Below are 16,125 nucleotides of genomic sequence, written 5' to 3'. Positions count from 1 at the left end.
CCAAAAAGTTCTATCTTCGTCTCATCAGACCAGAGTATCCTATTTCTCATAGTCTTTCCCTGCCCCCATAGCATGATGCTGCCACCACCATGTTTCACTGTTGGGATTGTATTGGGCAGGGGATGAGTAGTGCCTGGTTTTCTCCACACATACCGCTTAGAATTATCACCAAAAAGTTCTATCTTCGTCTCATCAGACCAGAGAGTCTTATCTCTCATAGTCTGGAAGTCCTTCATGTGTTTTTTGGGAAACTCTATGGGGCTTTTATATGTCTTGCACTGAGGAGAAGCTTCCGTCAGGCCACTCTGCCAAAAAGGCCCGACTGGTGGAGGTTGCAGTGATAGTTGACTTTGTGAAACTTTCTCCCATCCCCCTCCTGTATCTCTGGAGCTCAGCCACAGTGATCTTGGGGTTCTTCTTTACCTCTCTCACCAAGGCTCTTCTCCCACGATTGCTAAGCTTGGCTGGACGGCCAGGTCTAGGAAGAGTTCTGGTGGTCCCAAACTTCTTCCATTTAAGGATTATGGAGGCCACTATGCTCTTAGGAAGCTTGAGTACTGCAGAAATTCTTTTGTAACCTTGGCCAGATCTGTGCCTTGCCACAATTCTGTCTCTGAGCTCCTTTGACCTCATGATTCTCATTTGGTGTGACATGCACTGTGAGCTGTGAGGTCTTATATAGACAGGTGTGCGCCTTTCCAAATCACGTCCTATCAGTTTAATTACACACGGCTGCACTCCAATGAAGGAGTAGAACCATCTGACGGAGGATCACAAGGAAATGGACAGCATGTGACTTACATATGAGTGTCTGAGCAAAGGGGCTGAATACTTATGACCATGTGATATTTCAGTTTTTCTTGTTTAATAAATTGCAAACATTTCTACATTTGTTTTGTTTTCTGTCAAGATGGGGGATGGGGGATGGGGTGCAGAGGGTACATTAATGAGAAAAAAAAGAACTTTTTTGAATTTTACCAAATGGCTGCAATGAAACAGAGTGAAAAATTTATAAAGGGGTCTGAATATTTTCTGCACCCACTGTAATTCACATCTAATATAAATGAGAAAAAATAAGAAAAATAGAATATATATATATATATATATATATATATATATATATATATATATATATACTGTGTGTGTGTGTGTGTGTATGTATGTATGTGTATATGTGTGTGTATATATATATATATATATTATATATATAGCGGTTTGTAGCATCTAATTACACAATGGAGTGAATTGATCTGCAATGAGAATTTAATGCATCTCAGAACGTTATTGTTTTATCTGAGGTTGATCAATGAGAATGTTTTTTTCAATGGGTTTCCTATTAGGCTGCAGTGGCCGTGAAGAGGCCGGGCTTTTGTCCGCCACCATTTTAAAGGACAAGAAGGGGCTTCCCGTGTCGGCCACACGACAGCCTTAATCCTCATTCAGCACTTGCTACTTACCATATGCTCCACGCCGGGGCCTTTGTCTTCCTCTAGTAATATAGACATTTTCCTGTTTTAATGAATCACAGGGGATTCAGTTCAATATGAGCGAGTCTCAGATGTGCGGCCGTAATGAAGAAAAGCGGATTTTTTTTTTTTTTTTATTAGATTGAAAGGTGAAAAGAATCTACTATAGAATAATAATGCTCCGGCTTCATCAGGCCTGCTGCCCTGTAAGACTTCTTCTATTTTATGTGGTTTCTTGACACACGTCTTCATTTTATACAATTGTCTTTGCAAATCAAAAACGTTCCGGAGGGTCTAAAACAAAGTTTGCCTATGCTAATGTACTCATTCCCAGTGTGATCTGCTTATTGGATTTAATATAAAAAAAAATGGATATAAAAATTACTGCAATATTACATTGTAAAAAAAAAGAAATCAAAATTGTTAAAAAAAAGTAAAAATTTGAAAAAAAAATGTAAAAATAAAAATACTTATTTCGATTTCTATATATAATATTTATTTTGTAAATAAAAAAATATTAAACATAACAAATTTGTAAAAATATAAATTAATATTATTTACATTAAAAGAAAAGGAATCAAAATTAAAACAATTGTAAAAAAATTGTGAAAAAATTAAAAATAGAAAAAATAATTTGTAAAAAAAAGTAAATATTAAAAATAAATACAGATAATTATTTCGACATATATATATATATATATATATATATATATATATATATATATATATTATAATAATAATATTATATTATTTATTATATTAGCCATGATCACAAATGTCTTATATAAGATGATTTTTTTTTTACATTTACAAGGTAAATATATTTTATGTATATATATATATATATATATATATATATATATACATAAAATATATCAAAATTAAAACAATTGTAAAAAAATTGTGAAAAAATTTAAAATAGAAAAAATAATTTGTAAAAAAAAGTAAATATTAAAAATAAATACAGATAATTATTTCGACATATATATATATATATATATATATATATATATATATATATATATATATATAATTATAATAATATGTCTCTTTATTATATTAGCCATGATCACAAATGTATTATATAAGATGATTTTTTTTTTTACATTTACAAGGTAAATATATATTTTATGTGTGTATATATATATATATATATATATATATATATATATATATATATATATATATATATATATATATATATATATATATATATATATATATATAATGTAGATTTATTTTGTAAATTTTAAAAAATCAACTTATAAAATCCATTTGTGATAATGGTTAGTATAATAATGAGATATATTATTTAAAATTCAATAAAAAAAAAGTGGAAAAAATTATTAAAAATACTGATTTGTGGGAGAATAAAACAAGTAAAAATAACTATAAATACAAATACTTATTTTGACTTTTACATATAATGTATATTTATTTTATAAATAAAAAAAATTAAAAAAATCAACATAAAATAAATTTGTAATAATGGCTAATATAATAATAGGATATAAAATGATTATTTACATTAATGAAAAGAAATTACATTTTTTTTAAAAAATAAAACAAATTACTGATTTGTGGGGAAAAAAGGAAATAACTATAAATACTTATTTCTAATTTTATATATAATGTGCTGTATATTTGTTTTGTACATTTAAAAAAAATCAACATAAATACATTTGTAATAATGGCTAATATAATAATGAGATATAAAATAATAAGAATAAGAATTTATTTAAATAATTAATTTCAATAATATTAATAATAAATCAATATTAATATGAATTGATCATATAATTAATATAGAAAATAAATATTTAAAATATTTATTACTATTATTATTATTTAAATTAGCATTTTTTTTTTTTTACATAGCAATAATTATCACACCAGTATCGTATGAACTAGTTTATTTCTAATTACCCAGAGGGAGGTTTTTCACTCTCTTGGGTCAGCTCTGTAATAATATACCCCAATGTTATCCAATTATGTGTATGAATGAGCTAAATACCGGTTGCACTGAAGTGCAGGATATTCATCTGCAGGGATGGCCTTTGTTTTTGCATACAGAATAAGATTAGGCCTGTAAACCTCAACAGGCTTGGTTATTATACCATGTGAATAGGGCTGAGCTGCAATACCACACACAGCCTGGAGTGGCGCTGTTTTGGGAGGAAATCAGCCGAGTGTTTACATTTCTGTGTAATCCTTCTTCAGGAAGACAAGAGGTCAAAGTCTTCTAAGCCAAGCAAAATAAAGGCCATACTATTAAAACTTCCACATTATATGCCAAAGGGCCTAGTTATGTAATAAAAGGACCTCAATCCTAACTTTGGCTATTTCAGCTGCTGGTGAAAATTAATAGACTTCACAAAGTGCCGGATCATGACAATCTCGCCTCATACTGAACAGTACTAAGTGCATTCCCCTATGGTGGCAATGTCGACTGTAGGACAGTTTTCACTTTGGGTTTCCATGGTCAAGGATCTAGAAGCCGAATTCTGCAAATGGAAACGATTCTCTGAAGCGTTGAAGGATGACGTTAGATTTTGGGGCTGACCCTAAGATGTTGTCATATGTATTAGAGGGGTAATTAGGGTGTTAGGTTGTTTTTTGTAGTTCCAGCCATGTGACATCCAAAGAAGAACTTTGACCACACCTATTTAACTTTGTAAAAACAATTTTTGGTTTTAGCAACAAGCTGCCCCTGTGTCATGCTAGGTATGGGGAAATACCGGTCGAACAACAAAAAGGGAGGAGAGGGGAGAGGGAAACCCTGTGTGTAGGGAAGGGGGAGATGGTGTCCCCTGATCAAATCTTCCTCTGGCTCCTCTGACGTCTTTAGTTCTGCACCTATGCGCCCTGCAGGATACCTAGACTCTGGCTGACCCTCAACTGGGCCCTAGGTAATGAATGGGTGGGATGAGCGCTAGTCAACCCCAGTAAGTCCTAAAGAACACACAGGGAAAACATAAAATGGAAAGAACCCGGTGCTCAGACCAAAGATGCTGTGTCAAATATACTTGTTTTAATGGTAGCTCACGGGTGTAATACAGGTGACGTTTCGGTCAGTAGGACCTTTATTAAACATACACTCGTCTTGGATCCTGGAGGACAGAAGGGAACGGTGCGCTGGTGAGTTGGTGAAGAATTTCTCTGGAGCTGTGTATATTTGGCACAGTATCTTTGGTCAGAGTGCCGGGTTCTTTCCATTTTATGTATATGGGGTGGGACCCTTCCCATGCACCACCCCTTCCTGAGGGAGTGCCGTATTTCTTCTGCTCAACACATGGAAAACAAACAACTTGTGACTTAGGGGGAGGAACTGAAACATGCAACATATCTCCACGACTGTATAGAAACTAACTCTCTCACCAGCATCATACCAAAGGGAAATCAGGTATATAAAGACACAGAGGGTGAGGGATAATGATTAGCAGCTGAAAGGAAAAGATCTCCACAGGGTCCTAAAGGGGAAAGAGTAAACCCTGACAGATAAGACACAGAAAACTCCATTCACACCACAGAGGAAAGGATGTAATCTCAAGGAGCAGGTTGTGCAGCAAAGCGCATCGACCTTCTGCAGCCGGACACCACAGGGTTTTCTGTCAACTGTGACACCTGTCCACCAAGTGAGGACTGAAATTGCTATGGAAGAAATATGCTGAACTCTACAGTTTTGAAACTCAATTCCACTGAATGCCATGGATTAAATTGGAACCATTAAGAGTTGACACCATGACGTAAAAAAACACCCAACAACATAGTATAGTATACAGTTGCAAAAGTAATGGACACCTTACCTCTTTTTCTGCCTCTCTTGTGCCAATGCTTCCATGGTCCCCTGCCAGGCTCCATCAATGATGTGCCCACACAACATGTGGTCATTGCAGCCAATCATTGACTTTATCGGTGATATGTCAACACCATTAAGGTCACTGCTGTGGCTGCTGATTGGCTTCAAAGGTCTAGTCATGTCAACACATGACTGTCTTTCTGAGTAATACAGGCTGAATGTGAGGTCTTTGTGTATACAGAGTGCTGCTGCCTTCATTAGCTCCTTGATCAGCACAGCTTCTATCCTGGAATGATTTCCTTTTCATTTGCTTTCCTCATTTGTTTTCTGCCCTCCCCGAGACTATAGATGCTTTACCCTCCGTCCATGTTGTCTACAACCACTTCTTTGCTGCTATCTCTACTAATAAGAGAAGGAAGGGGAGAGCAGATTGAACTGTGACAACCAGGAGCAGCTCTGATGGATTTGTAACATTTTTGAGGATCGCTCAATTAGATAAAGAACTTACAGACCTTGCAGTATTATGGTAAAAATTTGGAAATGAAAACTACTAAGAAAGTTGATTAGTTTTACATTAGGAAGTAAATGCACATGTTGACTATTTGGTTGCAGAAATTTCTGCGCCTTTGCTGTATCTCTTGGCATGAAAAGCGCAGCAGCAAAAACTCACTTTTTTTGTCTTGTTTTTGCTGCGTTTTCACCTGCATTTTTCTGGGATTTTTGGACATAAATGAATGCTGTAGAGATAGATAGTAGATGGATATTAGAAATACATAGACAGACAGAGACATATAGATATAGAATTACACAACCTTCAGATAAAATTGCACTCTGTGGAGCTTATTGGACAGCTTTTTAGGATTAAAAAAAATGAATGAATAAAATGACTTGGGGTCCCCACTATTTTTGATAACCAGCAAAGGGAAAGGAGACAGCTGGGGGCTGGTATTATCAGGTTGGGAAGGTCCAAGATTGTTTGGGCCTTTCCCAGCATAAAAATATCAGCCTGCAGACCCACCCAGAAGTGGCGCGCCACATTAGATGCTCCAATTGTGGTGTTTTGCACCGGCTCTTCTGGATTGTCCTGGTACGGTGGCAATTGGGGTAATGGTAATTGGGGTTGATGTCAGCTGTGTAATCTCAGCTGGCATCAAGTCCAGGGGTTAGTAATGGAGAGGCATCTATCAGATACCCCCATTACTAATCCAGTAAGACAAAAAAACACACACAAAAATTACTTACTTGAAAAAAAACACTCCCCATACTTCCCCCCTGGTTCACCATTTAATAAAAAAAACAAAATCATACTGCTCCACCATAGTCCGAGCATTCCGCCGCAGTCCGAGCATTCCACCGCAGTCCGAGGATTCTTCTGCAGTCCTAAGATTCCGCCGCAGTCCAAGGATTCCGCCGCAGTCCGAGGATTCTGCCGCAGACCAAGGATTCTGCCGCTGACCAAGGATTCCGCCGCAGTCCAAGTATTCCGCCGCAATCCAAGTATTCCGCCGCATTCCACAAATTGAAACCTGAAAGACCTAGAAATAGAGAAATTAAAACAAGACACTGTCCCTTGTTCACCAACTTATAAGAAACCAAGTTCCCAGCTCCGATGTCTTGCAGTTCCCAAAACATTCCACAATTTCCTGCATCAAAGGCTGGGGCATCAAAATGAGGCTCCATAGACTTTGAGCAGCAGCCGCTTTTGGCTCTTGTTGCGCAGCTTGAGACCAGGGACTGGTATTATCAGGTTGGGAAGATCCAAGGTTGTCGGACCCTTCCCAGCCTAAATAGATCAGCCCACAGCCACCTCAGAAGTGGAGCGTCACATTAGATACTCCAGTTGTGGCGCTTCACCATGGCTCTCCCTGATTGCCGTGGTATGGTGGCAATTAGGGTAATGGTAATATAAGTTAATGTCCCAGCTGTGTAATGTCAGCTGGCATCAAGCCTAGGGGTTAGTAATGGAGAGGCATCTATCAGATACCCCCATTACTAATCCAGTAAGACAAAAAAAACACACACACAAAAATGACTTAATTGAAAAAAAAAAACAACACTCCCCTACTCTTTCCCCCTGGTTCACCATTTAATTAAAAAAAACAGAAAACATGCTGGTCCGCCGTAGTCCAAGGATTCCACCATAGTCCAAGGATTCCTCCGCAGTCTAAGGATTCCGCCGCAGTCCAAGGATTCCGCCGCAGTCCAAGGATTCCGCCGCAGTCGAAGGATTCCACCGCAGTCCAAGGATTCCTCCGCAGTCCAAGGATTCCTCCGCAGTCCAAGGATTCCGCCACAGTCCAAGGATTCCGCCACAGTCCAAGGATTCCTCCGCAGTCCAAGGATTCCGCCGCAGTCCAAGGATTCCTCCGCAGTCCAAGGATTCCTCCGCAGTCCAAGGATTCCTCCGCAGTCCAAGGATTCCTCCGCAGTCCAAGGATTCTGCCGCAGACCAAGGATTCCGCCGCAGTCCGGATTCCGCCGCAGTCCACAAATTGAAACCTGAAAGACCTAGAAATAGAGAAATAAAAACAAGACACTGTCCCTTGTTCACCAACTTATTAGAAATCCAAGTTCCCAGCTCCGATGTCTTGCAGTTCCCAAAACATTCCACAATTTCCTGCATCAAAGGCTGGGGCATCAAAATGAGGCTCCATAGACTTTGAGCACCAGCCGCTTTTGGCTCTTGTTGCGCAGCTTGAGACCAGGGACACTGATGAGCGGTGATGTCAGGAACGTCACCGCTCATCACTCTGAAAAGTGGTGGCGTTAGGAATGTCATCGCTCATCATTTTTATACCTGTTTTTATAGCATTTTTTACTGATTTCATTGAAGTCAGTGGGTGCAAAACGCTGCAAAAGCACACCAAGAATTGACATGCTGCAGATTATTTTCTGCACCAAATCTGCAAGTCAGAAATACAACATGTGCACCAAGACTTAAAGTATAGGTGTACAAAGCTTAAGACAACAATATGAAGACAGGACATAGAAAAGCTGGTAGATCACAAATTACAACTGAAGAATGGTAACCACCATGGGCTACAATGACTCTTTCTGAGAACTCGGTGCATGATTCTCCAAGTGTAGAGGTGCAACCAGGTAATTAGGCTGTACGCTATATTTATCCCATTCTGTCATGTATATATTTGTCAGGGGCCTCGGGGATATGATGTCACAGGCACTCGTTCTTCTAGGCCCCATGGGTCGGTGTGGGGCACAGGTGGCGGCTGGATGATATAATCAATGGCAATACGTATGACTGATTTTCTCGCTATTCACAGTTTTTTGTTCTCCGTAAACATCGCAGCGCAATCTGCTTGTAATTTCCATTTCAGGAGATTAAGGTGCCCTTCAAGGTCACGGTTTTAATATAAATAATATTGGAAAATGTCCACCAAAAAGGACAATATCAATTGAAAAAGGGGATCTCTGCTTTTGTAAAATCCCTACTTGTCAGAAGGCCCCATTGATAATATCTGATCACAAAGTGTCCCCTTGTTGGGAACCCAAGAAATCAGCTGTTCCCAATGGGGAATCCAGGTGGCAAGTGTTCTAGCGCCCCCACAGGAGAAATAAGGTATTGAACTGTGCCTATTCAGATGAATTTTTTGTTTTTATAAGGCCTCCTGCACACATCAGTGAAAAACAGACAAGTTTTTCACGGACATGTTGAAGGTGCGTATGGCACTGCCTGTGTCATGATTTTCGCACACGTGTGATCTCCGTGTGCTATCCGTGATAGCACACGGAGAGCAGGAACTTTTTACTCACCTGTCCCCGGCGCTGCTATCTGCGATCCTGAGGTCACACTTGCTTCCGGGTCCACGATACAGTGAATATGCAATGAGTATGATTTCATCAGTGTTTCGAACCTTTTTTTTTCAACAGTGCTGGGGTACCGCCCCTGTGTCAGCGGCTGAGCTGCTCGGATCCGGAACCGCGGTGGCTCGAGGGGTCTCCGGACCCGGGGAGAGGGTCGTGCGGACACTAGAATTTAAAAGGGGGGATATGTACAGGGGGATTGGAAGTTCGTGCCGACACCCACGGTGCGTGGTAAGATGGAGTACCACCGCTGCTGTTGGGAGAGCCCGGTGGCGGTGGTATGGCAGCAAGATGTTTAACCCCTCCGTGGGTAGGGGTTGTTTGCCCCGGGGCCCGGTGATGGTAGTGCAGGGGTGCCGTTGGGGAGGAAAGGGTTTTCTGCGTACTCACTCAGTCCAAGAATACTGACACCGACAACTTGTAAACCAGAATTCTGAGCACCGTTGCAGCAGGGAGGGACACACGTGGATCCGTGCCCTTTGGTGTTGCTTGTTAGCCTGTGACCTTTTCTGTGGCACTTTCTTCACTATTTGGACCCTGTAGTATAGAACTAGTCGGGTCCCGCTCACCCGTATGGCTAATGGAGTGAGCTTGCTCTCAGGATTCACGCTTGGGATTTTATGGACTATGTATTGGGAAAGTCATATCCCATCGTTGCGCTAGTACCCCGATTTTGGAGCGGGTGGAGGATCAATCTTGAAGACTTCACCCTCGTCGGGTAAATTTACCGGGCTGCGTGAAGCTACTTCCCGGCCTAGGGTCCACGTACCCCGTCGTGTCATGGCCCCTGCCCGGAGATAGCTCAAGGCCGCCGGCTGCCCTCCTTGGCAGATCCGTGCCCCTTGACACGATTCCCTGCGACCGGCGTTCCAGTTCCTACCAGGCCCAGACGAATGTCTGCCACCTAGTATTTGCAGGGAGCCCGGCTCCTGACCTCCTCTCACTTCTCCTCCTCTAACACTTCTGACTCTTCCCTACCAACCCCCCCAAGTGGGTTGACCTATTCCCTTCAGGCCCCCTAATGGTGTGTCTCGTGGGTTCGGTGTAAAGTGTTTCTAGGGTTTTGACTGGCTCTGCTCTTAGCAACACCAAAGGACAGGGATCCGTAACCAAGGAGGACTTGGATACTGTGCGGAAGGGCAGATTGCACAATACCCTGTGACGACCTGATAGGCTAGGGTGTCACAGTTAGTGTGTCGTTTTTACCATCAATGTATGAGATCTGATCTGCCTGTGTGAGCGGCTAAGACGGAATCTAAAGCGGAAGCTATTCTCCTTGCGGAGACTGACACAAGGTTCTGGCATGTCAGTGGTGAGGAGACTTTAAGCTGCAATGTTCTTCTGGGAAATATGTAAATTGTCTCTTCACTGAGGAAGTAGACAAATTCTAGCATCACCTATTGGAAGTAGGAATCCTAAAAGTCATTAGTGACCCTTTAACGAGCCTTTTCATATAACTTAGGATTATGCCAGATCAGAACCTCAATTTGCATACACGGTGTTTCAGGATGGTTGTCCCTTGTCAGTGCATAGTATGAGATCTGATCTGGCTGTATGAGAGGCTAAGACTGGGTCTAAAGGGGAAGCTATTCTCCTTGCGGAGACTGACACATCATTCCAGCATGCCAGTGGTGAGGAGACTTTAAGCTGCAATGCTTCTCTATGAAATATGCAAATTCTCTTCAGGGAGGAAGTAGATGAACTCTAGCATCACCTATTGGAAGCAGCAATCCTAAAAGTCATTAGTGACCCTTTAACAAGCCTTGGCATATGACTTAGGATTTATGCCAGATCAGAACCTCAATTTGCAGACACGGTGTTTTGGATGGTTATTTTTCGTCAGTGCAAAGTATGAGATCTTATCTGGCTATATAAGAAGGTATAATGGGGTCTAAGGGGAAAACCTTTCTCTTTGCGGAGACTGACACACCATTCCAGCATGCCAGTGGTGAGAAGACTTTAAGCCGCAATGCTCCTCTGGGCAATATGCACATTGTCTCTTTAGTGAGGAAGAAGACGAGCTGAGATCAGATCTCATACGTTGCACTGACAAGGTAAAATCATCCCACAACACTCTGTCTGCGAATTGAGGTTCTCATCTGGCATGAATCCTAAGTCATATGACTAGGCTCGTTAAAGGGTCACTAATGACTTTTAGGATAGCTACCTCCAATAGGTGGCACCAGAGTTCGTCAACTTCCTCCCTGAAGAGACAATTTGAAAAGTGGATGGCACAGAGATGCAACTACAATCTCGTCAGTGCCCTGTTCAAGTTTTTGACTGACCCAACGACTTGTATTGAGGAGTTTGATCCTTGACGCAGATCAAAAGCAAATTCAGTTTATAAATTAGCAGAGATACTAAAACTTTCTCCAACCAACGAAGCTACAGAGGATTAACTCTGTGTCTCAGAATAAACATTGGCTGCACAATGAATAAATCACTTGTCATGGAAATGACATATGTCGCCGATCCACATCACGGATGATAAATACAAATTAGCTGAGGATCTGACCACTGGGACTGGAGCACGTATCACGAACGGGGGTCCCGGAGTCCCCCTGAGAATGAAGTGATAGTGAGCATATATGACCCCTGCTCCATTCAATGGGAAACACACTGAGAACTTTGTGCCCCCATTTTCGGGATCGGTGAGGTGTCGTTCCAACTCATCCTGGACGCAGTCAGTTTATCCTTACAAGCAGCATTGTCATTACCTCTCCTCAGGTGCTTCCGGTTTGGGACCACTCCCAGTCCCAGTAGAGGGTTCTGGGTATTCTGATCCATTTGGAAGCTAGGCCTTGAGGTGGAAGGAGCTGGTGGAGCCCTTATCGCAAGTTGCTGAGTAGGTTGCAGTTCTGGTTCAGACTGCAGCCGTGTGTTAGACCTTTTGTCTTTTGTTCTTATCCCCTGTCTGTCTTCCCTTCCCCTGGTGTTGTATTAGTGCAGCAGGGGGGCTAGCGTCCCTCACCTGCCAGCTCACTAGCCAGGGTTGTTACAGGGTCTGCCAGGGTCTTAGGTATCCTGTTTGACGACAGGTGCTGAGCCTATATAGGGACTGGCTAGGAGTACAGGGTACAGCTGCAGGTGAGAGCAGGAGGTGTACCACCTTCCACCTCACTAGTGCTAGGCCCCACCGGTGTTAGTTCCCCGGTGTACCCCTTATTTTGTTGTGTTGCGCCGTACGCTAGACTTCCCTTAGTCTTTACGTGACATTGTAATACAGATTATATGAATTACAGCAGTGATACATAGGGGTGGAGGTGTCATTGGTGCAAACGCATAGGGGTCTAAGGGGCTGCATCCAGCTCCAAAGCAAGTGGAATTGTGCATTACGATGAGATATTGGACTATAAAGGGCTCATTGATTGTTCCTCCATAGGGGCCTCTTCTGTCTGTGTCCGTCAGTGGTGATACATCTGGTGGTTGATTTTTTTTTTTTTTTATACCTGACTTTTCCTTTAAGTTAACCTATAAATGCACTTTTACTTCTTGTAGTTCTGTTTTGCCCCCATTAACTGTTGTTTTATTCTTGACGTTCCAGGGTGTTCGGTGCGGCCATAGTGCTCACCTCCACTTTAAACATGCTTATTCCGTCTGCGGCCCGAGTGCATTTTGGGTGTGTGATCTTCGTAAGGATCCTACAAGGGCTTGTGGAGGTATTGATTTCCTGATTCACTGCAGATTAATTTGTCAAACTGTGGGAGGAAAAATCTCCTGTACAATATCTTTGATGAAATAACGAATGGTACAAGTGTCTCCAGGGGACGGATCCTAGATCAGCTGCAGCAACGTGTCATTAAAGCAACTATCCAGACAGAACTAGTATAGCCAGACACAATGACTCTCTCATTGAAGATAGTTTATCACTGTCTTGCTCCGCCCCCGAGGAGCCTGGAATAAATATAATGGAGTCTATTAGTTTTCCCAAGGTGTGTCTTAAACTACTGGGCAGATTTTTACATACTTTACATTTTACCAACATAGAAAAAACTTGCAAAATACAAAAAAAATCAAAATATACCTACAAAGAAAGTTCTCCTCCTGCCTTGCACTACCACTTTCCACCAGTCTCCATTGAGCCTAACCGCTGCAGCCATTGAATGTTGCTGTGTGTCCTTATGGCATTAGACCCATTGTGACTCCATACTCAGTAATCTAGAAAAACTATTCCTAGTGCACATTACTCAATAACCCCATGTCACATTCTTAGGTATCTACGCAGCTGAGATATACAGAGCTGCTTTAAAGGGGTTATCCGGAACCATTGGCCTAAGAAGTAATAGGCAGGTAGTTGCTAACTGCCTGTCAGCCCAGTGTCGGATCAGAGCTGTCATGGACTGCTCTGGCTGGGGATTCTGCTGCTTCATGTCAACTGAGAAGCTCTTCTTCCGAGCTGCTCTGTTGACAGGGCATGACTTCTAACTAAGCAGTGGGGAGCCGGCTGTCAATCATCATGATGTCAGTAGTCACTCCCCGTCAACGGAGTTGCGCAAAAGAGAAGTAGCTGCTCTGTCGACGTAACATCAGCAGGTGCCGCAGATTTGCTTGTAGGAGCGATCTGTGACTGCTCTGAACTGGCAGAGATTGGCGCCAGAAGAGGCAGGTAGTTAGTAACTACCTGCCTATTAGTTCCTAGGCCCATAGTAAAAAAAAAAAATAGTTGCGCATAACCCCTTTAAGGATCATCACTTACTGCTGCATATACCACATTGCAATGCATGTGATATGGAAGGAACACCATTCCCCCACCTCACTAAAAAAACAGTCCATCAAAATAGACTAACAACACATGATATCTCAACATTCAATATCTCATATCTCATATTAAGAGAGATACAGGGAAAAGTTAGACTTATAAATGGATCATAATTTAAGGGAAAACTTAATCAGAATATTATATGACCTATTGTTTAAGTCAGATTTTTGTGTTAAATGTATATTTTTATAATTTTTAGCAATGTTGTTTTTATTATTATTATTATTATTATTATTATTATTATTATTATTATTATTATTATTATCACAACCTGTACTTAGGAAAAAAAAATAGAAATACATTTTGCAATTTCCGCACCGGCCACTAGGGCTATTTTATACTCACAATTCTTATTCTTTATCATTTTAAGCAGTCTCATTATCATCAAAAGTTAGTTTATAATAAAAGGCAACACCTCTATAAACAGCTGATAAAATAGGATCCACCAATCACAATAGGTGGTGTCACAGCTCACTTCCTCCTGTACAATGACTGATAACACCTCTATAAACAGCTGATAACAGATTCCACCAATCACAATAGGTGGTGTCATAGCTCACTTCCTCCTCCTGCACAATCAGTGATAACACCTCTATATACAGTAGATAATACAGAATCCACCATCCACAATAGGTGATGTCACAGTTCACCTCCTCCCCCTGAACAATGACTGATAACACTTCTATACACAGCTGATAAAACAGCATCCACCAATCACAATTGGTGGTGTCACAGCTTACTTCCTCCTCCTGTACAATGGCTGATAACACCTCTATAAACAGCTGATAAAACAGAATCCACCATCCATAATAGGTAATGTCACAGCTCACCTCCTCCTCCCTTCACAATGACCTTTGCACACGCTCATTAGATGCTTCAATATAAAAGGCTCTGAATCAAACTACTGCTGCTAATGTGTGCATTTACATTTCCTGTAGTTTAGATTAGCCGCAGTGGCCAGCTTGAAGTTTGCAAGATTTCTGATTTTTCTTTTCAACACAGATCTTGATATGAAAAATAAATATAAAAAAAAATATATAGCTCCCATGACAACCTGAATTAAGCCGCAGGTCATCATTACTTATGGCACATTCCCTTTAAAGTGCAATTTAATTTTGTATTTTATTGTGTTATATTATATTATATTTTGTGTTAATTTCATTATATTATATTCTATTAAACTTTATATTTCATCACATTATATTTTTATGTTACGTAATATTATATTTTAAGTTATTCTATGACTTGTTATATTGCATCGTAACTTATCATTTTGTATTGTTACATTCTGTTACATTTTATCGTTATATTGTAATTTATAATATAGTTATGACATCTTATTACACCGCATTATAATATTTATAGAATAAATTGCTATCATTGCTGTGTAACCTTTCCAGGGTGTCACCTACCCCGCCTGCCATGGAATATGGAGTAAGTGGGCTCCTCCGCTAGAAAGAAGCCGTCTGGCGACCACCTCCTTTTGTGGTAAATACTTAACCAATTATTAAGACATCTTGTAATTTGCTTTTTGCTATGGGCGACTGTCTTACGGCTCTGCTTTCTCTCACCAGGGTCCTATGCGGGGGCGGTGATCGCGATGCCTTTAGCTGGGATATTAGTGCAATATACAGGATGGTCGTCTGTTTTCTATGTCTATGGTAAGTATATACTGTATATAGCATATATTTTATATTCGGTGTTAAGATTTAAGCCCACCTAGGTCCATGCGGATCACTCATTTTCCTGCAGCCTTAACCCTCTCCCTACCAGTTATTGTTATGTTGGCCATTGCACGGGGTCACAATAATTATATATAATTGTATTTTTTCTTATCACTAAAACCCAAATCAAAAGGTGTCCAGACATAATATCAGATTGTTCCAATGTTCAAAGAGTGCTGCACAGGGTATAAGAACTTTTGATCAGGGTCGATTGGATGGTCATTATGATTTGAAAAGAGAAAACACAATAGTTTGACAATAAATGGCTTCACCCAACCACTAACCATGAGCGGAAAAATAGATTGTGTGTTATCATTCATATTCTCTAAAAAAAAGGCCAAGAAAACATAAAATCTGCAGGGGTATGTAAACTTTTGAGCACAACTGTAGTTTGACAAGCAGGAGCAGAGAGAGACAAAGACTTGTCCTCACTTCCTGTAAAGGGACGAAGGTCCACTCCTAATGCTACTTACTGTAAAGAGATGAGTGATAAAGAGCCACCCCCGCTTACTGTAGAGGGCTAAAGAGCCACCCCCGCTTACTGTAGAGGGCTAA

At 40.7% G+C, this 16,125-nt stretch overlaps 1 protein-coding gene across 1 annotated transcript in view; it reads left to right on the top strand.

Moving 5' to 3' along the window:
- Window positions 1–16,125, top strand: part of SLC17A6 (solute carrier family 17 member 6) — a 54,485-nt gene that overhangs the window by 12,282 nt on the left and 26,078 nt on the right. The window contains exons 4-6 of the mRNA XM_075325489.1: window positions 12,632–12,746; window positions 15,247–15,334; window positions 15,421–15,507. Of these exons, the coding sequence (XP_075181604.1) occupies window positions 12,632–12,746; window positions 15,247–15,334; window positions 15,421–15,507 (290 nt within the window). The remainder of the gene's footprint in view (window positions 1–12,631; window positions 12,747–15,246; window positions 15,335–15,420; window positions 15,508–16,125) is intronic.

Source organism: Anomaloglossus baeobatrachus, chromosome 10 (genome assembly GCF_048569485.1).
Source record: "Anomaloglossus baeobatrachus isolate aAnoBae1 chromosome 10, aAnoBae1.hap1, whole genome shotgun sequence".
NCBI classification, from domain to species: Eukaryota; Metazoa; Chordata; class Amphibia; order Anura; family Aromobatidae; genus Anomaloglossus; species Anomaloglossus baeobatrachus.
This window is presented reverse-complemented; position numbering and strand designations above follow the sequence as displayed.